Source organism: Salvelinus alpinus, chromosome 23 (assembly GCF_045679555.1).
Source record: "Salvelinus alpinus chromosome 23, SLU_Salpinus.1, whole genome shotgun sequence".
In the NCBI taxonomy this organism is placed as follows: domain Eukaryota; kingdom Metazoa; phylum Chordata; class Actinopteri; order Salmoniformes; family Salmonidae; genus Salvelinus; species Salvelinus alpinus.
Genome location: NC_092108.1, coordinates 47,386,818 through 47,410,115, shown reverse-complemented (window position 1 = coordinate 47,410,115; position 23,298 = coordinate 47,386,818). Strand labels below are relative to the sequence as shown.

At 42.3% G+C, this 23,298-nt stretch overlaps 1 protein-coding gene across 3 annotated transcripts in view; it reads right to left on the bottom strand.

The window, feature by feature from the left end:
* Nucleotides 1-23,298, bottom strand: part of adcy8 (adenylate cyclase 8 (brain)) — a 202,229-nt gene that overhangs the window by 95,173 nt on the left and 83,758 nt on the right. For all 3 annotated transcript variants that reach the window (XM_071362588.1, XM_071362589.1, XM_071362590.1), the window contains exon 3: nucleotides 9,784-9,914. In XM_071362588.1, coding sequence (XP_071218689.1) covers nucleotides 9,784-9,914 — 131 coding nt within the window. The remainder of the gene's footprint in view (nucleotides 1-9,783; nucleotides 9,915-23,298) is intronic.

Genomic DNA, 23,298 nt, shown 5'->3' with positions numbered 1-23,298 from the left:
TCAATCCCTCCTCCCCTCTGCGGGTGAAAAGGATCTGGTAGACGATGATCCATTGTAACCTGATCTTCAAATCCTCACAGGAGAGTCATGACAAATTTATAGTGTACGCTTGACAAAAAAATACAAATAAAAGAGTCATATTCTTCCTGGGGGTGTATATAAACAGATTCTAATAAGATGTAATGTTGCTAAAATGCTGTCACTTCCACTTTAAATCATTTGACAAATGCAGGGCCCAGAGCATTTAAGATTCACACAGAGACAAGGTCCAAAACTATAAGGAAATCATTTTCTTCACTTAAGTGTAAAATTTGTAACTGATACACATGCTACAATGTTCTACTCATACCGTGACATAACCTGGTGATATTAGGGTGGTTGGTTAATCATAACTCTATTTGTATAACTGTTTTTCTGGATATGAGCAGAAGGCACAGACCTTACAAAGTTCAAAATCTTACCATTTTATTATTATCGTTTATGTTAGAGTTTAGGCAATGAAATGCTGCAGTTCTCCAAAATATGTCCTTGTTTAATGGCATCTATTTCTACGTAAATTGTGAGTGATAGTTTGAAGTTTTAATGTCGAATGCAGAAGCACAGTGAAATGCCATTCCTGCAAGCTCCCAACCCAACAATGCAGTAACCACTATCAATGTAAAATAAACAATAAGATTCGGTAGAGCAAAAAAAGAGAAATAAAATTAAGAAAAAAGAACATGAGAAAGTAAGAGTAGTTCCGTTCCAATACCATATTTACAATGTGCAGGGATCCAGGAATGATAGAATTAGATACAGTGCTTTCAGAAAGTACTCACACCACTTGACTTTTTTCACATTTTGTTTTAGTTACAGCTAGGGTTGCAAAGGGTCGGAATTTTTCCGGAAATGTTCCATGGGAATTTGGGAATTTTGCTTAAATTCGTTGAAACTGTGTATCCCTTTTGTGGGATACATGCAGAGTGCATTCCTCCATCACATGTGCAGTGCACTCTTCCATCACATGTACAGCTGATTCTCAAGATCTTGCACACGAATGAGATGCTATTGAGCCCACACTACTACACTGTCTGAGCCAAGGACTACAAGCTTTCTGGTAAGTTTTGATTACAATACTGGGTGGGGTGAATATATTTTATAGGACATACATGATTTTTTGTTAACTAGTAAATAGTTGCCTATAACCAAGTGTGTTTAAATAATTTCTAACTTGTTAACAATTTCTGCTAGTTAGTTTTTGCTACCATGTGGGTTTTAGCTTGCTTGAGCCTGCTAACTGAGGAGCGTTAATTCACCTGTTTCCATACATGTTTCATTTTAAAACATGGTTGTTTAATCTAACTGCTTAACTATTTATCTGTACATGGAATTGCATTTGTTTGGTTTTTACAAAAACAATAATAATCTTTACAGGAATCTTTACTGCAGCTAATGTAAAAGGAAAAGCTGTGTACATTTGCAAATACTGTGCCAAATCATATGTGAAGAATGAAACAAAGATGCAGAATCATCTGGCCAAGTGCCAGATGACAAAAGTCCCTCTGCTTCTATTCGAGGTGAAAATAATGAATCAGACACCTTATCGATAGCAACAACTCATGGTCCTCCTGGAATCAGACGTTTTTTTGACTCAATGGAGGAACGTAGTCAGAGAAATGCTGATGAATGTCTTGCTCAAGATGTGTATGCAACTGGTTCACCTCTGATGCTCACAGGCAATGTGTATTGGAAGAGATGTCCTAATGTTCTTCGCCCAGCATACACCCCTACAACCAGAGACATGCTTTATTTACTCATTTGCTGGAGTTCAACAGAGTTCAAGTGAAGGTCAAGCAAATCGTAGAGAAAGCAGACTGTATTGCAATCATCTCTGATGGCTGGTCGAATGTTCGTGGGCAAGGAATAATTAACTACATCATCTCCATCCCTCAAACAGTATTCTACAAGAGCACAGACACAAGGGACAACAGACACACCGGTCTCTACATTGCAGATGAGCTGAAGGCAGTCATCAATGACCTTGGAACACAGAAGGTATTTGCACTGGTGACAGACAAGGCTGCGAACATGAAGGCTGCTTGGTCTAAAGTGGAGGAGTCCTACCCTCACATCACACCCATTGGCTGTGCTACTCATGCATTGAATCTGCTCCTCAAGGACACCATGGCACTGAAAACAATGGATACACTACAAGAGAGCCAAGGAAATGGTTAGGTATGTGAAGGGTCATCAAGTTACGGCAGCAATCTACCTCACCAAGCAAAGTGAAAAGAAGAAGAGCACCACATTGAAGCTGCCCAGCAACACCCGTTGGGGTGGTGTTGTCATCATGTTTGACAGTCTCATGGAGGGGAAAGAGTCTCTCCAAGAAATGGCCATATTACAGTCTGCCGATATGGACAGCCCCATCAAGAGGATCCTCCTGGGTTATGTATTTTGGGAGAGAGTGGTAAGCAGCCTGAAACTCCTGAAACCTATAGCAGTAGCCATTGCACGGATTGAGGGAGACAATGCCGCCCTGCCTGATGTTCAGACTCTGCTTGCAGATGTAAGAAATCCGTACTGCCCTGCCCACTTCCCCGCTGCTCCAAGCAGAGGAAACCGCAGTTCTGAAATACATCAAAAAGCATGAAGACTTCTGCCTGAAGCCCATTCACGCCGCAGCGTACATGTTGGACCCCAAATATGCTAGCAAGAGCATCCTATCTGGTGCAGAGTTCAACAAGGCCTATGGTGTCATCACTACCATGTCTCGCCACCTTGGCCTGGATGAGGGCAAGGTTGTGAGCAGTCTGGCGAAGTACACTTCCAAGCAAGGGCTTTGGGATGGAGATGCAATATGGCAGTCGTGCCAAAATATCTCATCAGCAACGTGGTGGAAGGGACTTTGTGGATCTGAGGCTCTTTCCCCTATTGCCTCCATCATCCTCCAAATCCCACCAAAATCATCCACCTCAGAGCGCAACTGGTCCTTGTTTGGAAACACACATAATTTTACAGATGTATGTTGAAAATGTTTTTGGGAGATGCGATGGATCATTGGGGATCATTCAATATTCTCTTTCTTTTGTTGTTCAGTGAAATCATCCCATGTGAAGAGTCAACTCATTTCATTTAAGTTCAATTTGTAACTAAATTGTTTGTTTTATTGCTATTGGAAGAATTTAATCATTTGCAATTATGTCTACTTATGATAAGGTAAAAGGTTTATGTTTCTGTCTCCATATGATATGGTAAAGATAACCAATGCAAAAAAACATCTACATTTAAATGGTATTAATATTCATTTGCATATATTTCCATTAATTCCCATATATTCCCGTTAATTCCCATATATTCACGTTAATTCCCATGGAAAGTTTCCACCTCTGAATATTCCTCAAAATGTGCAACCCTAGGTACAGCCTGTATTTAGAATGGATTAAAATCCGATTTTTTTTGTCACTGACCTACAAATTGTAATTTTTGGGACAAATCCAGTACAACAGATTACTGAGGTACAACTCCATATTTTCAAGCATAGTGGTGGCTGCATAATGTTATGGGTATGCTTGTAATCTTGTAAACTGGGGAGTTTTTCAGGATAAAAAAGCAACTGAATGGTGCTAAGCACAGGCAAAATCCTATCGGAAAACCTGGTTCAGTCTGCTTTCCACCAGACACTGGGAGATTAATTCACATTTCAGCAGGACAATAACCTAAAACATAAGGCCAAATCTAAAATGGAGTTGCTTACCAAGAAGACAGTGAATGTTCCTGAGTGACCGAATTACAGTTTTGACTTAAATTAAAAAATCTATGACATGGCTTGAATGGTTGTCTAGCGATGATCAACAACCAATTTGACAGAACTTGAAGAATTGTGAAAATAATCATGAGAAAATATTGTACAATATAGGTTTGCAAAGCTCGTACAGAGTTACCCTGAAAGACTCACAGTTGTATTGGCTGCCAAAGGTAAATTTAACATGTATTCTTATGTAAATGAGATATTTATGTATTTCATTTTCAATACAATTGCAAGCATTTCTAAAAACATGTTTTCACTTTGTCATCATGGGGTATTGTGTGTAGATGGGTGAGAGAAAAACATATTTAATCCATTTTGAATACAGCCTTAAACACAACAAAATGTGGAATAAGTCAAGGGATTTGAATACTTTCTGAAGGCACTGTATGTACAGTATTAGGGAATGGTGACTAAGCATCAGGATACAAATTCAGCAACAACAAAAAAAACATCCCTTTTTCAGGCCCCTGTCTTTCAAAGATAATTCGTAAAAATCCAAATAACTTCACAGATCTTCATTGTAAAGGGTTTAAACACTGTTTCCCATGCTTGTTCAATGAACCATAAACAATTAATGAACATGCACCTGGGGAACGGTCGTTAAGACACTAACAGCTTACAGACGGTAGGCAATTAAGGTCACAGTTATGAAATCTTAGGACACTAAAGAGGCCTTTCTACTGACTCTGAAAAACACCAAAAGAAAGATGCCCAGGGTCCCTGCTCATCTGCGTGAACGTGCCTTAGGCATGCTGCAAGGAGGCATGAGGACTGTAGATGTTGCCAGGGCAATAAATTGCAATATCCGTACTGTGAGACAGCGCTACAGGGAGACAGGACGGACAGCTGATAGTCCTCGCAGTGGCAGACCATGTGTAACAACACCTGCACAGGATTGGTACATCCGAACATCACACCAGCGGGACAGGTACAGGATGGCAACAACAACTGCCCGAGTTTACACCAGGAATGCACAATCCCTCCATCAGTGCTCAGACTGTCCACAATAGGCTGAGAGAGGCTGGACTGAGAGCTTGTAGGCCTGTTGTAAGGCAGGTCCTCACCAGACATCACCGGCAACAACGTCGCCTATGGGCACAAACCCACCGTCGCTGGACCACACAGGACTGGCAAAAAGTGCTCTTCACTGACGAGTCGCGGTTTTGTCTCACCAGGGGTGATGGTCGGATTTGTGCTTATCGTCGAAGGAATGAGCGTTACACCAAGACCTGTACTCTAGAGCGGGATCGATTTGAAGGTGGAGTGTCCGTCATTGTCTGGGGCGGTGTGTCACAGCATCATCAGACTGAGCTTGTTGTCATTGCAGGCAATCTCAAAGGTGTGCGTTACAGGGAAGACATCCTCCTCCCTCATGTGCCCCTTCCTGCAGGCTCATCCTGACATGACCCTTCAGCATGACAATGTCACCAGCCATACTGCTCGTTCTGTGTGTGATTTCCTGCAAGACAGGAATGTCAGTGTTCTGCCATGGCCAGCAAAGAGCCCGGATCTCAATCCCATTGAGCACGTCTGGGACCTGTTGTATCGGAGGCTGAGGGCTAGGGCCATTCCCCCCCAGAAATGTCCGGGAACTTGCAGGTGCCTTGGTGGAAGAGTTGGGTAAAATCTCACAGCAAGAACTGGCAAATCTGGTGCAGTCCATGAGGAGGACAAGCGCTGCAGTACTTAATGCAGCTGGTGGCCACACCAGATACTGACAGTTACTTTTGATTTTGACCCCCCCTTTGTTCAGGGACACATTATTCCATTTCTGTTTGTCACATGTCTGTGGAACTTGTTCAGTTTGTCTCAGTTGTTGAATCTTGTTATGTTCATACAAATATTTACACATGTTAAGTTTGCTGAAAATAAACACAGTTGACAGTGAGAGGACATTTCTTTTTTTTCCTGGGTTTATGATAAACAGAGTAGCAGCAGCATAAATTATGACTGTGTGTGTGTGTTGAGTCAGTATAAATGTCTGTGCATGTTCTATGTTTTGCTGTGTCAGTGTGTGTGAGTGAGAGAGTAGAGTCATGTGAGTGTGCATAGAGACAGTACAAAAATAAAAAATAATGTACAAGGGTCTACTCAGATAGTCCGTGTAGCCATTCTGTTAGCTATTTAACAGTTTTATGACTTGGGGATAGAATCTGTTCAGGAAACTGTTGGTGTCAGACTTGATGCACCAGTATCGCTTGCCGTGAGGAAGCAGAGATAACAGTCTATGGCTTGGGTGGCTGGAGGCTTTCCTTTCACACTGCCTGTTATAGAGTTCCTGGATGTCAGGGAGCTCGGCCCCAGTGATGTACTGGGCTGTTAGTATCACCCTCCGTAGTGCCATGCGATCGAGGGCAGTGCTGTTGCCATACCAAGCAGTGATGCAGACAGTCAAAATGCTCTCAATAGTGCAGCTGTATAACTTTTTGAGGATTTGAGGGCCCATACCAAACCTTTTCAGCCTCCTGAGGGGGAAAAGGCACTGTCGCTGACCTCCCTGTAGGCTGTCTCATCGTTGCCGGTGATCAGGCCTACCACCGCTGTGTTGTCAGCAAATTTTATAATGGTGTTGGAGCTGTGCGTGGCCACGCAGTCATGGGTGAACAAGGAGTACAGGAGGAGACTAAGCACACACCCCTGTGGGGCCCCCGTGCTGAGGGTCAGCGCAGCGGAGGAGATGTTGTCCTACCCTCACTACCTGGGATCGGCTTGTCAGGAAGTCCAGGATCCAGTTGCAGAAGGAGGTGTTCAGTGCCAGGATCCTAAGCTTGGTGATGATGGTGTTGAATGCTGAGCTGTAGTCAATGAACATCATTCTCACCAAGTATTCCTCTTATCTAGGTGGGTGCAAATAAAATTGCGTCGTCTATGGATCTCTTGGGGCGGTTTACAAAATAAAGAATTAGAGTTCTTGGGAACAGGAATGATGGAAGTAATCTTAAAATACTTACAGACTAGGACAAAGAGAGGTTTAAAATTACCGTGAATATGCCTGCCAGCTGATATGCGCCTGCTCTGAGAATGCACCATGGAATATCGTCCAGCCCAACAGCCTTGCGAGTGTTGACCTGATTAAAGACCTGACTCATGTTGATGTCGGAGAGCGAGATCACCCAGTCTTCTGGGTCGTTTAGGGCCCTCATGCATGGTACGTGTTGTTATTATCGAAGCGTGCAAAATATGCATTGAGTTCGTCTGGAAGAGATGCATTGTTGGGCACATGCGGTGGGCGGCGTAATAACAAATGTGAATGAAAATTTGGAAGAAATTAAGTTTATCCAAATAGGCCTTCTCGTCTGATATTCACTTGTCATCACAGTCCCTAAGGACAGTCTTACACTTTCAGGATGAACAACGGCTGTCCTAGTCTACAGTTGAAGTCGGAAGTTTACATACACTTAGGTTGGAGTCATTAAAACTCATTTTTCAACCACTCCACAAATTTCTTGTTAACAAACTATAGTTTTGGTAAGTCAGTTAGGACATCTACTTTGTGCATGACACAAGTCATTTTCCAACAATTGTTTACAGACAGATTATTTCACTTATAATTCAGTGTATCACATTTCCAGTGGGTCAGAATTTTACATACACTAAGTTAACTGCGCCTTTAAACAGCTTGAAAAATTCCAGAAAATGATGTCATGGCTTTAGAATCTTCTGATAGGCAAATTGACATCATTTGAGACAATTGGAGGTGTACCTGTGGATGTATTTCAAGGCCTACTTCCAAACTCAGTGCCTCTTTGCTTGACAACATGGGAAAATCAAAAGAAATCAGCCAAGACCTCAGAAAGATTTTTGTAGACCTCCACAAGTCTGGTTCATCCTTGGGAGCAATTTCCAAATGCCTGAAAGTACCACGTTCATCTGTACAAACAATAGTACGCAAGTATAAACACCATGGGACCACGCAGCCATCATACCGCTCAGGAAGGAGGCGCTTTCTGTTTCCTTGAGATGAACGTACTGTGGTGCGAAATGTGCAAATGAATCCCAGAACAACAGCAAAGGACCTTGTGAAGATGCTGGAGGAAACAGGTCCAAAAGTATTTATATCCACAGTAAAACGAGTCCTAAATCGACATAACCTGAAAGGCCGCTCAGCAAGGAAGAAGCCACTGCTCCAAAACCACCATAAAAAGCCAGACTATGGTTTGCAACTGCACATGGGGACAAAGATCGTACTTTTGGGAGAAATGTCCCCTGGTCTGATGAAACAAAAATAGAACTGTCTGGCCATAATGACCATCGTTATGTTTGGAAGAAAAAGGGGAGGCTTCCAAGCCGAAGAACACCACCCCAACCGTGAAGCACGGGGGTGGCAGCATCATGTTGTAGGGGTGCTTTGCTCCAGGAGGGACTGTTGCACTTCACAAAATAGATGGCATCATGAGGCAGAAAAATTATGTGGATATATTGAAGCAACATCTCTAGACATCAGTCAGGAAGTTAAAGCTTGGTTGCAAATGGGTCTTCCAAATGGACAATGACCCCAAGCATACTTCCAAAGGTGTGGCAAAATGGACAACAACGTTATTGGAGTGGCCTTCACAAAGCCCTGACCTCAATCCTACAGAAAATGTGTGGGCAGAACTGAAAATTCACCCAGAAAATTCACCCAACTTATTGTGGGAAGCTTGTGGAAGGCTACCCGAAACGTTTGACCCAAGTTTAACAATTTAAAGGCAATGCTACCAACTACTAATTGAGTGTATGTAAACTTCTGACCCACTGGGAATGTGATGAAAGAAATAAAAGCTGAAATAAATCATTCTCTCTACTATTATTCTGACATTTCACATTCTTAAAATAAAGTGGTGATCCTAACTGACCTAAGACAGGGAATCTTTACTAGGATTAAATGTCAGGAATTGTGAAATGCTGAGTTTAAATGTATTTGGCTCAGGTGTATGTAAACTTCCGACTTCAACAGTAAATCCCAAATGGCACCCTTATACCCTATGTAGTGCACTACTTTTGACCAGGGCCCACAGGGTAGAATTGACCAGCGCAGCTGTCTAGGCCCCTTACCTTTTTCAATCTTTACTGATGACATGCCACTGGCTTTGAGTAAAGCCAGTGTGTCTATGTATGAGGATGACTCAACACTATACATGTCAGCTACTACAGCGACTGAAATGGCTGCAACACTTAACAAAGAGTTGCAGTTAGTTTCAGAGTGGGTGGCAAGGAATAAATTAGTACTAAATATTTCAAAAACTAAATTCATTGTTTTTGGGAAAAAACCCTGAACCTCAACTAAATCTTGTAATAAATAATGTGGAAATTGAGCAAGATAAGGTGACTAAACTGCTGGAGTAACTCTGGATTGTAAACTGTCATGGTCAAAACATATTGATACAACAGTAGCTAAGATGGGGAGAAGTATGTCCATAATAAAGCGCTGCTCTACCTTCTTAACCCCACTATCAACAAGGCAGGTCCTGCAGGCCCTAGTTTTGTCTTACCGTTTAGTCAAGTGGTCACGTGCCACAAAAAGGGACTTAGGAAAATTGAAATTGGATCAGAACAGGGCAGCACGGCTGGCCATTGGATGTACACAGAGAGCTAATTTGAACTGCTGGCACACAAATCGGACACCCATGCTTACCCCACAAGACATGCCAGAAGAGGTCTCTTCACAGTCCCCAAGTCCAGAACAGACTATGGGAGGCGCACAGTACTACATAGATCCATGACTACATGGAACTCTATTCCACATCAAGTAACTGATGCAAGCAGTAAAATTTGATTTAAAAAACAGATAAAAATACACCTTATGGAACCGCAGGGACTGTGAAGCAACACAAACATAGGCACAGACACATGCAAACACAGACACACAATAACATACGCACTATACACACACGTACACATGGATTTTGTACTGTAGATATGTGGTAGTGGTGGAGTAGTGGTGCAGCCCAAAACTTAGCTATTCCCATAATGTTGAAAAGCACAAATTTAAGCCAAAATAGCCACAGCCTTACCTGACATTCTCATAGCGATGGATATAGATTCTGTGAAACTGGTGCTGGAGGTGCTCGTCATCCACATTTGTCATGTCGTTGATCATCTCCAATACCACAAACCGGGGTAAAACGGACAACACCAGCCTTTCCTGTAAAGAAAAGGAGCATCCTGGTAAATATACGTAGCTTTTTGGGCATAACCGGGGGAGAAATGTAACCACTCAAAAAAATTAAAAACAGAGCTACAGATGCAGGGACTGACCATCCATGATGTTAAAATTATAGTTTTAATCATGGTTTTAGGCTATACAGTGTTTCTTTACATTTACTTTGTTTACAAACATTGGAGTAAAACAAGGTTATATTTGGGATTTTGATAGGGTACAAGAGCTGAACTACGATCATGGGGTATTTATAAGTTATTTTCTTCAAGAATTAATGGGTGCATATCATTAATTTACAAGTAAAAAATTAAAAAAATGTAGCAACTGCTGATTTCCCTTTTAAAAAACAGCATCCAAATAAAAAATTAAAACATCTAATAGCCACCCGCCTTATAAATGCTATAAGCATGTATGCATTTAAGTATGCTCTCATAAGAAACCATGGGCCTTTAATATATGTACCTCTATTAATTAATATACCTTTAATATATGCATTATAAATGCATCATACATTTTTCATAATGTACTTTGATACAGGTGTGTGATGCATTATGATTCATGGATTTATAGCATTTATATGCAATTAAAAGAGACATTGAGCTTTTATGAATGCTCATAGCAAGTCTTATAACACACTACGGCGTGATATATTTTCATTTAAGGATCATATCACTTCCACCTTACCTGTCACCCTAGACCCACTTCAATTTGCATACCACCCCAATAGATCCACAGACGATGCAACCGCCATCGTACTGCACACTGCCCTATCCAATCTGGACAAGAGGAATACCTATGTAAGAATGCTGTTCATTGACTATAGCTCAGCCTTCAACACCATAGTAGCCTCCAAGCTCATCATCAAGCTTGGGGCCCTTGGTCTGAACCCCGCCATGTGCAACAGGGTCCTGGACTTTCTGACAGGCCGCGTTCAAGTGGTGAAGGTAAGAAACAACATCTCCACTTCGCTGACCCTCAACATTGGGGCCCCACAAGGGTGCGTGATCAGCCCCCACCTGCACTCCCTGTTCACCCACAACTGCGTGGCCATGCACGCCTCCAAATCAATCATCAAATTTGCAGATGACACAACAGTAGTAGGCCTGATTACCAACAATGACGAGACAGCCTACAGGGAGGAGGTGAGGGCCCTGGCGGAGTGGTGCTGGGAAAATAACCTCTCATCGTGAACTTCAGGAAACAGCAAAGGGAGCACAATCCTATCCACATCGACGGGACCACAGTGGAGAAGGTGGAAAACTTAAAGTTCCTCAGCGTACACATCAGTGACGATCTGAAATGGTACACAGTGTGGTGAAAAAGGCGCAATAGCGCCTCTTCAACCTACGGAGGCTGAATATATTTTTCTTGGCCCCTAAGACCCTCAGAAACCTTTACAGATGCACAATTGAGAGCATCCTGTCGGTGACTATTATCAGCACCTCACAGCCCTGAGCTGAACTCCACTCCCCTACCCCCATGACTGGAGCCTGAGAGTGTAGGGGGTACCATAAACCTGCCTCTCTAACTCTCTCTGACCTGTGTGACCTGGGCCCTGATAGGTTGCTAAGGGGCAAGTTGTTAGGGGGCAGGACACCTGACAGCTGTTCTGACTGTGCAAGCCAGTGTCTCTTCACTCCTCTGGAGTGGACTTGTGGGATGGCGTGTGTGCAAAAGTGAGTTGTTGTTATTGTTTTAACTTGTTATTATTGTTGTGTGTTTACTATTTACTGTTCGTAGTTAATGATAATTGCGTAGTTAAAAAAAAAAAGTCTGCTTTTCTAGCCTTGATTTATACAGCACTTACCAGTGCTCTTGCTGTGCTATTGTATTGGATTCATGCTCATGCTATGCTGATTGTGTACAGCCTATTCATTACTGTTTATCTCCTGTATTACAGAACCACATCCTTCCCACATCTATTCCCTGTCTGTTGCGTGTGTATGGCAATAAAGTTTTCTTGTGTGTAACTATGAGGTTGCCTCATTTCCCTCTTAACAGCGGAGGTGCTAGCAGGTCACAGATCAGTGCTGACAGAGTCACTCTCTTTCAATGCTTCTTTGCGCCAATTGCATCAATTCATTTACAACACAATATAAACTGGTGGTTCATTGAACGTGTTACCATTCTAAAAGCATGTGTATGCTACAGACCTTAGCAAATTGTGCTTCTTTTATGGCCTCATTTCCCTCTCGCGATCCGAAGTCACAACGATGCATGTTGAGAGCGTGGGAAATAATGTTGAGCGTAGGTGGAGAGAGGTAAGAGTTCAGATAAAAAGTCTTGAGGGTGCAGAAGATCATGTTGAGGAGCTGAGAGAGAGCAAAGAGCTCAGACGAAAATGCTGCGTGCTAAGACAGTGGAATTGAGTGCAAGATATTAAGTGTCGAGCACAGCATCTCCCTGTTCATGGTATACTTGCCTGCGCTCTCTCAAAATGCAGCAGCTGTAAGCTGTGCTACGCGATATGATTTCTGTGTGCTCGCAAATCTACAATGACATGCTGGCTTGCTATAATAAGCAGCTCTAGATGCGAGGGGAAAACAAATATATTTATATTATCTATAAAGATGATAAAAAGGTCATTAGGTACCAAAACATTTCACATTTGATAAAAAGTATTACTAAACATTCTGGTTGATACATATCGTACCAATATATTGATTCACTTCATGACCGGTTGGTTCTATGTTAAAATTATAAATAAAATGTTATTAAAAAAAATTAAAAAATCAGTTGTTGAGAGCAGGGAGATAGAGCCATTGAAAAAAGCATATTTTTATTTGTATAGAAAAATCCACATTACATAAATGTGATATTGCAAAAATTTCAAAAAAACTGTTTTTGCTTTGTCATTATGGGGCACTGGGTGCAGACCCAGGAAAAAACTATTTAATCCACTTTAGAATAAGGCTGCAGCGCAACAAAACGTGGGGGGGAAATCAAGGGGTTCGAATACATTCCCGAATGTACTGCATGCATGTACAGTTGAAGTCAGAAGCCTACACACACTAGCTAGCTAGCTTAAATGCAATAGGTTCATGGTCTGGGTCAGGCTGGGCTGTTTCACTGCAGCTTAAGCCTGTTGGATGAGCCTAGCTAAATTGAAACTGCTTGGTAAGAGCATACTTCCACCATCAGGTGAGTTCATTTTGGAAAAGAAAAACGACATATTTGCTAGCCCTATTTTAAAGACTTGCTACTGACTACTGAACAATTTTTGCCAAACAAGTTCATCCCCTGACTGTTTATTGATGAATTAGCAACTGAAAAGTTGCAAAGAGGCTGAGGTTTTGTGGGTAATAAAGAATAGACTTGTACATGTACACATTAGTGTTTCATTAGTTAGTTAAGTTACTGAGTAGGCACATTGTTATTCCTGTTTTTGTTGATATTGCATTTCAAGTGGAGAGGGAGTTAGATCACTAGAAAGGATCATGATGACAGACCAGTATGAAAGCTGTTGTTGCACTCAATACTTATGAACTGAATATTGTGTGTGAATTGCCCATTTATATAAGTGGTACTAACAAAGGGAATGGCTTGTTCAGCAACATGAGCAGTAAATGCTAACACGGCTTTGGTGACGAATGGTATGTCACGGAGGTGACTATGTATAGTGCCTTCATAAAGTATTCAGACCCCTTGACGTTTTCCACATTTTCTTACATTACAACCTTATTCTAAAATTGACTAAACCGTTGTTTTCCAGCAGTCTACACACAATACCCCATAATGACAAAGCAAAAACAGGTTTTAAGAATTGTTTGCTAATTTATTAAAAATAAAGAACATAAATATCACATTTACATAAGTATTCAGACCCTTTACGCAGTACATTGTTGAAGCACCTTAAGCAGTGATTACAGCACTGAGTCTTCTTTGGTATGGCACACCTGTATTTGGGGAGATCCTTTCAAGCTCTGTCGGGTTGAATGGGGAGCGATGCTGCACAGCCAATTCCAGGTCTCTCCGGAGATGTACGATCGGATTCAAGTCCGGGCTCTGGCTGGGCAACTCAAGGACATTCAGAGACTTGTCCCGAAGCCACTCCTGCGTTGTCTTGGCTGTGTGTTTAGGATCGTTGTCCTGTTGGAAGGTGAACCTTCACCCAAGTCTGAGGTCATGAGCGCTCTGGAGCAGGTTTTCATCAAGGATCTCTCTGTACTTTGCTCCGTTTGTCTTTGCCTCAATCCTGACTAGTCGCCCAGTCCCTGCCGCTGAAACACATCCTAACAGCATGATGCTACCACCACCATGCTTCACCGTGGGGATGTTGCCAGGTATCTTCCAAACGTGATGCTTGGCATTCAGGCCAAAGAGTTCAATCTTGGTTTCATCAGACCAGAGAATCTTGTTTCGCATGATCTGAGAGTCCTTTAGTTGCCATTTGGCAAACTCCACTGAGGAGTGGCTTCCGTCTGGCCACTCTAACATAAAGGCCTGATTGGTGGAGTGCTGCAGAGATGGTTGTCCTTCTGGAAGGTTCTGTCAGAGTGACCATTGGGTTCCTGGTCACCTTGCTGACCAAGGCTCTCCTCACCCGATTGCTCAGTTTGGCCGGGCGGCCAGCTCTAGGAAGAGTCTTGGTGGTTCCAAACTTCTTCCATTTAAGAATGATGGAGGCCACTGTGTTCTTGGGGACCTTCAATGCTGAGGCCACTGTGTTCTTGGGGACCTTCAATGCTGAAGACATTTTTGGTACCCTTCCCCAGATCTATGCCTCCACACAATCCTGTCTTGGAATTCTATGGACATTTCCTTCAACCTCATGGCTTGGTTTTTGCTCTGACATGCACTGTCAACTGTGGGACATAATACAGACAGGTGTGTGCCTTTCCAAATCATATCCAATCAATGGAATTTACCACAGGTGGATTCCAATCAAGTTGTCGAAACATGTCATGGATGATCAATGGAAACAGGATGCACCGGAGCTCAATTTGAGTCGCATAGCAAAGGGTCTGAATACTTATGTAAATAAGGTATTTCAGTTTTTTATTCGACTTGAATATTTTTGTATAACTGTTATCTTGATACAGTCTGAATGTTTGTTTAAATTACCACAGTAGTGGGTAAAAATGTGAAGCCCAACAGGCTACGAAAAAGTTATTATTTTGTAACCTAACTATTTAAAAAACAATGACATGCATAGTTTAGACACCGCTTTATTACATTTAGTCATCCCCCAAATTCAGCCATTGAAAGCCTTGACCATTATGTCCTTCCTCACGGAACGGCCTGCTGACAACAGGGTAGCATGTTTTGATGTGCTGCTCTAGAGTTCCATGGCCCAGCAGACTAACCTGGTGACGGGGGAAAGACGCATGTTAGTTTGGGAGATCTTTAGAGGGAGGAGAGAGCATAAGTTTTGAAGTGAGTAAAGTAAATCTAACCTGTGACCCTTGATTATATGCTTTATAACACAGACAGCAATATTGAAGGTGCCATACGTATACTATTACGAGCAGAGCCTACTTCTCTGTGCTCTGGAGAGATTGCAGGTAGTTGGTCAGAAGGCTCTGGAGGTCCTTGAACCATTCTGTCTATGTAGCACCTGGAGAGGGATGGATAGAAGTACTGAGTGTGGTTTAAAGAAACAGCAAGAGAGTTAACGTGTAAAAAGTATTACATTGTTGATTATTGAGGACTAAGGGGGCCTTGAAATCAGACAAATGCATGTGTAAAAGACGCAGCAACTCAATGGTTTTCAATTTCAGGAGTGTGTTGGGGGTGGCGCTAGCATTGTGTTGCGCTGTCTGTCAGAAATGTTGCAAAGACGTATCCATTGGTTCAAGTTGTATCTCCATGTCTAACTTACCCCCTTACTGGGCGACTTCGTTTAGCATGGCCCGGTGCCCCGGATGGGTGAAGATTTCACTTAAGGACCAATGGAATGGTCTACAAGTGCAAACTCCATCCATCTGGGGCACTGGGCCATGTTAAACTAACTGACCCACTCTGACCCCTAAGCCCTCACCCGTGACCTCCCATTGGCCCAGGGCATCCTGTCTAACCCTCTAATCACAGTCTCTGTGATTATTCTAGTAGACAGGTTTATTGTGCAAAGGGTTTCTCCACTCCTCATATGAGTTGAGTATTAGTTCTTCAAATAGTATCGGTAGGGAGTTCAAAAAGGAGGGAATTGATCTGTCAACTGGAGGGCTGCTGGGTTCATGTCCTAAAGATATCCCCTACTGTTGGGCCCTTGAGCAAGGCCATTAACAGCACAACATGCTCTCCGTCCAGTGCTGGTCTCAACTGTGAGTGATGTGTCCAGTCATGACACTAACATGGGGTGCTCCATGTTCCTGCTGGTAGCAGGCCTTAACCTGGATGGTGGGAAATGCCTTGCCTTGGAGTATGGTTGAATCTATCTCCACCAGGCTCCTTGGAAATCAAATGACAAACCTGCATGGATTAGCAAGAAAGTTGTACCTGTATTTAGACAATTGTAGTCAAGACAGAGACAGATTTTTAAAAACCGGACTCCACAGGTTTTTGTTCCAGCACTCTACTAACACTTCACTCAACTAATTGTGGACTAAATTTAAGACCATGATAAGTTGAATTAGATGGCTGTGCTGGGCAGGAAGAAAAAACGTTCACAGAGTTCAGTCCACTGGGACTAGGGTTGCAAAAATCAAGTAACTTTCCCAAAATCCCCAGGTTTTCCAGAAATCATATTTGTAGGATTCCAGAGTTCCTGCTTATTCCGGGAATATTCCAACCGAGTTTTCTGGTAAACCTGGGGATTTTGGGAAAGCTTTTTGCATCTACCTGGGACAGAAATCATCCACGTTTGTATTATAGAACAAAATCACTAAGTAAGAATGAGATGACAATTCTGCATGATATAGACAATAACATGTGTGGATCTACTGGTAATTGCAACAGTTACCTGTTTTTCTATCTAGGGCGGCAGGTAGCCTAGCGGCTAAGAGCGTTGGGCCAGTAACCAAAAGTTCGCTTGATCGAATCCCTGAGCTGACCAGGTGAAAAATCTGATGTTCACTTGAGCAAAGCACTTAACCCTAATTGCTCCTGTAAGTCGCTCTGGATAAGAGCATTTGCTAAAATTCTGTCTGAGTATTATGTGCTTAAGCCTTTAAAATATAACTAGCAAATATATTGTTTCTTTTCTAGAAACCTATCATTAGCTATATTAATGAACTCAGCTGATGGTGGGAGATAGTTAACTAGCAAACTAGATTAGCTAGCTCTTCCCCAGGAGTTTCCAACCTAGCTAGCTAGCTACCTAATTTATGGACTTTTTAAAACCTTTATAGATAATATAAAAATAGACATTTTGCACTCATATCTAGAGCTGGCTAATATAGCAAGCCAGATGATAGTACAGTAGCTAGGATGAATACAATGTGTGACAGTAGCTATATGGTAGACATTTGCTAGATAATTGAGTGATGAAATCCAAAGGAAGGACATCACATCAGAATTTTTTTTATAGCGGAACTGGAAATTACTGAGTGTACCATTACAGGTATCCACTGGCAGGCAAATCTTTAAATAATGAGATCATCAAAAACCTACTGAAATAGCATTAGGTGGAATTAGCTATCTAGCTCTTACCTGAGAAGAAGCGACTTCCTGGGAGTCCACCATGTTGCAATGTGACAAATGGCTAGGTACCAACCTGGGGATGTAACCATCACGTTGTATGGGTCCTGGCTTCCATTTAGCTAGCCAATCAATGGCATTATAACACAAAACGGCACTATGATTGGTCAATAAGTGTGCCTATCATATTTTAGTAACGTGAGAGCAGAGCAGGGAGATATGTGCTCGACATGTGATTTCTTGCTCTCAATTCCACTTTTTGGGCACGCAGCATTTCTCTCTGAGCTCTCGACTATCTCTCAGCTCGTCAACATGATCCTCTGTGACCTTGACAAATTTTCTCCGATTTCAACTCTCCGCGCACGCTCAACATTATCCTCCACGTTCTTTGACATTCCTCCATGCTTCTTTGAATTATGAGACGGAAATTACGGCATATTCTTTGCAGTGCGCCAGTGTCACATTTGATGAAGTATAACACAAGGCCATTGAAAGACAAAATGCGGCACAATATTAAACCATTAAGTATTCCTCTCATGGTAATGACTGGGTCCCTTTCTCTAAAACTCAGTGTCCACTTGAATTGCCATAAACTCTACTGATACAGTCTTAGTGTTTCCAGTAAAGAAGCTAAAACTCAGTCTCCACTTGCATTGCCATAAACTGCTGGCACAGCTTGAGTGTTTTACTGTAGTCGCAAAGAGCTCTCAACACAGAGAGCACCTGCAGAGAGGTGGAGAGAAGAGAGAGAGAGGAGGGAGAACGAGAGGAGGGGAGATGGTTTGGAAAAGAGAGCTATGGTTTCGTTAAATTTATTAGGATCCCCATTAGCTACTGCCCATGTACAGTGACTTGCGAAAGTGTTCACCCCCCTTGGCATTTTCTTATTTTGTTGCCTTAAAACCTGGAATTAAAATTGTTTTTTGGGGGGGGTTGCCTCATTTGATTTACACGACATGCCTAACACTTTGAAGATGCAACATATTTTTTTGTTGTGAAACAAAAAAACTGAAAATTTGAGCGTGCATAACTATTCACCCCCCAAAATCAATACTTTATAGAGCCACCTTTTGCAGCAATTACAGCTGCAAGTCTCTTAGGGTATGGCACATCTAGCCACAGGTATTTTTGCCCATTATTCAAGGCAAAACTGATCCAGCTCCTTCAAGTTGAATGGGTTCCGCTGGTGAACAGCAATCTTTAAGTCATACCACAGATTCTCAATTGGATTGAGGTCTGGGCTTAGACTAGGCCATTCCAAAACATTTAAATGTTTTTAAAATTACTAACTTTTCCGATATACATATTCATATTCTTATATACAGTACAGATAAATTAGATCTTTAGAAAGAGGAGGAGAGGCACTGTGATAGAATATGTTGTTTCTCTGTTTTGTAAAGCTAAACTTGGTGGCAGAGCATTACATGATGACATGGCTCTATACATAACTGAGTGACACATTAAATCTGTTTTTGGTTTGGGTACCGTGAAGAAACCCATAGTGGCGTGTCTGGTGGGGAATGTACGTTTTTTTAACAGGGAAGATATATTGAGACCTAGGTCTCATTTTCAAATGCGCCCTGTACAATACAACATACACATACACACATACTGTACCAGTAAAAACAGCTACTTATTCAAGGGTTTTTCCTTATTTTTTACTATTTTCTACATTGTAGAATAATAGTGAAGACATCAAAACTATGAAATAACACATGGGATCATGTAGTAACCAAAAAAGTGGTAAACAAAATATATTTTACATTTGAGATTATTCAAAGTAGCCAACCTTTGCCTTGATGACAGCTTTGCATACTCTTGGCATTCTCTCAACCAGTGTCATGAGGTAGTCACCTGGAATGCATTTCAATTAACATGTGTACCTTGTTAAAAGTTAATTTGTGGAATTTCTTTCCTTCTTAATGCGTTTGAGCCAATCAGTTGTGTTGTGACAAGGTAGGGTTGGCATACAGAAGATAGCCCTATTTGGTAGAAGACCAAGTCCATATTATGGCAAGAACAGCTCAAATAAGCAAAGAGAAATGACAGTCCATCATTACTTTATTTTAAAAATGTATTTCACCTTTATTTAACCAGGTAGGCCAGTTGAGAACAAGTTTAAGACATGAAGGTCAGTCAATCCAGAACATTTCAAGAACTTTGAAAGTTTCTTCAAGTGCAGTTGCATAAACCATCAAGCGCAATGTTGAAACTGGCTCTAATGAGGACCGCCATAGGAAAGGAAGACACAGAGTTACCTCTGTTGCAGAGGATAAGTTCATTAGAGTTACCAGCCTTAGAAATCTGCAATTAAAATAAAATAAAATGTTATTTGTCACATGCGCCGAATACAACAGGTGTTGTTTCACCTTACAGTGAAATGCTTACTTACAAGCCCTTAACCAACAATGCAGTTTTAATAAAATAATTAAAGAAAAAAAAAATTAAGTAAGAGAGAAGAATAACAAATAATTAAAAAGCAGCAGCAAATAACAATAGCAGGGCTATATTCAGGGAGCAAAGGTGTTGAGGTAATTGATGTAATATGTACATGTAGGTAGAGTTATTAAAGTGACTATATATATATATACTGTACATACACACACACACTAAAACACAGTCATGGGAAGCACAAATAAATAATAACAAATCACCCGGAAAAACAGTTACAGTCCTTCACAAATAAGTCCCCAATCAATACTTTAAATTGCCCGAATGGCACCAGACAATTGTGTTCCAACAATACGATGCAGTAAAAAAAAAAAAAATGATCTAGCTCGGAGGAGACTCAAATCAAATCAAATCAAATCAAATTTTATTAGTCACATACACATGGTTAGCAGATGTTAATGCGAGTGTAGCGAAATGCTTGTGCTTCTAGTTCCGACAATGCAGTAATAACCAACAAGTAATCTAACCTAACAATTCCACAACTACTACCTTATACACACACACAAGTGTAAAGGGATAAAGAGTATGTACATAAAGATATATGAATGAGTGGTGGTACAGAACGGCATGGCAAGATGCAGTAGATGGTATAGAGTACGGTATATACATATGAGATGAGTACTGTAGGGTATGTAAACATAAAGTGGCATAGTTTAAAGTGGCTAGTGGTACATGTATTACATAAAGATGGCAAGATGCAGTAGATGATATTTATTTATTTTTTTATTTCACCTTTATTTAACCAGGTAGGCTAGTTGAGAACAAGTTCTCATTTGCAACTGCGACCTGGCCAAGATAAAGCATAGCAGTGTGAACAGACAACACAGAGTTACACATGGAGTAAACAATAAACAAGTCAATAACATGGTAGAAAAAAAGAGAATCTATATACAATGTGTGCAAAAGGCATGAGGTAGGCAATAAATCGAATAATTACAATTTAGCAGATTAACACTGGAGTGATAAATCATCAGATGATCATGTGCAAGAAGAGATATTGGTACTGGTGTGCAAAAGAGCAGAAAAGTAAATAAATAAAAGCAGTATGGGGGGTGAGGTAGGTAAATTGGGTGGGTAGTTTACAGATGGACTATGTACAGCTGCAGCGATCGGTTAGCTGCTCGGATAGCAGATTTTTAAAGTTGTTGAGGGAGATAAAAGTCTCCAACTTCAGAGATTTTTGCAATTCGTTCCAGTCGCAGGCAGCAGAGAACTGGAAGGAAAGGCGTCCAAATGAGGTTTTAGCTTTAGGGATGATCAGTGAGATACACCTGCTGGAGCGCGTGCTGCGGGTGGGTGTAGCCATCGTGACCAGTGAACTGAGATAAGGCGGCACTTTACCTAGCATAGCCTTGTAGATGACCTGGAGCCAGTGGGTCTGACGACGAACATGTAGCGAGGGCCAGCCGACTAGGGCATACAGGTCGCAGTGGTGGGTCGTATAAGGTGCTTTAGTAACAAAACGAATGGCACTGTGATAAACTGCATCCAGTTTGCTGAGTAGAGTGTTGGAAGCTATTTTGTAGATGACATCGCCGAAGTCGAGGATCGGCAGGATAGTCAGTTTTACTAGGGTAAGTTTGGCGGCGTGAGTGAAGGAGGCTTTGTTGCAGAATAGAAAGCCGATTCTTGATTTGATTTTGGATTGGAGATGTTTGATATGAGTCTGGAAGGAGAGTTTGCAGTCTAGCCAGACACCTAGGTACTTATAGATGTCCACATATTCTAGGTCGGAACCGTCCAGGGTGGTGATGCTAGTCGGGCGTGCGGGTGCAGGCAGCGAACGGTTGAAAAGCATGCATTTGGTTTTACTAGCGTTTAAGAGCAGTTGGAGGCCACGGAAGGAGTGTTGTATGGCATTGAAGCTCGTTTGGAGGTTAGATAGCACAGTGTCCAAGGAAGGGCCGGAAGTATATAGAATGGTGTCGTCTGCGTAGAGGTGGATCAGGGAATCGCCCGCAGCAAGAGCAACATCATTGATGTATACAGAGAAAAGAGTCGGCCCGAGAATTGAACCCTGTGGTACCCCCATAGAGACTGCCAGAGGACCGGACAACATGCCCTCCGATTTGACACACTGAACTCTGTCTGCAAAGTAGTTGGTGAACCAGGCAAGGCAGTCATTAGAAAAACCGAGGCTACTGAGTCTGCCGATAAGAATATGGTGATTGACAGAGTCGAAAGCCTTGGCCAGGTCGATGAAGACGGCTGCACAGTAATGTCTTTTATCGATGGCGGTTATGATGTCGTTTAGTACCTTGAGCGTGGCTGAGGTGCATCCGTGACCGGCTCGGAAACCGGATTGCACAGCGGAGAAGGTACGGTGGGATTCGAGATGGTCAGTGATCTGTTTGTTGACTTGGCTTTCGAAGACCTTAGATAGGCAGGGCAGGATGGATATAGGTCTGTAACAGTTTGGGTCCAGGGTGTCTCCCCCTTTGAAGAGGGGGATGACCGCGGCAGTTTTCCAATCCTTGGGGATCTCAGATGATACGAAGGAGAGGTTGAACAGGCTGGTAATAGGGGGTGCGACAATGGCGGCGGACAGTTTCAGAAATAGGGGGTCCAGATTGTCAAGCCCAGCTGATTTGTATGGGTCCAGGTTTTCCAGCTCTTTCAGAACATCTGCTATCTGGATTTGGGTAAAGGAGAAGCTGGGGAGGCTTGGGCGAGTAGCAGCGGGGGGGGCGGGGCTGTTGGCCAAGGTTGGAGTCGCCAGGAAGAAGGCATGGCCAGCCATTGAGAAATGCTTGTTGAAGTCTTCGATTATCACGGATTTATCGGTGGTGACCGTGTTACCTAGCCTCAGTGCAGTGGGCAGCTGGGAGGAGGTGCTCTTGTTCTCCATGGACTTTACAGTATCCCAGAACTTTTTGGAGTTAGAGCTACAGGATGCAAATTTCTGCTTGAAAAAGCTGGCCTTTGCTTTCCTGACTGACTGCGTGTATTGGTTCCTGACTTCCCTGAACAGTTGCATATCGCGGGGGCTCTTCGATGCTATTGCAGTTCGCCACAGGATGTTTTTGTGCTGGTCGAGGGCAGTCAGGTCTGGAGTGAACCAAGGGCTATATCTGTTCTTGGTTCTGCATTTTTTGAACGGAGCATGCTTGTCTAATATGGTGAGGAAGTAACATTTAAAGAATGACCAGGCATCCTCAACTGACGGGATGAGGTCAATATCCTTCCAGGGTACCCGGGCCAGGTCGATTAGAAAGGCCTGCTCGCAGAAGTGTTTTAGGGAGCGTTTGACAGTGATGAGGGGTGGTCGTTTGACCGCAGACCCGTGGCGGATACAGGCAATGAGGCAGTGATCGCTGAGATCTTGATTGAAGACAGCAGA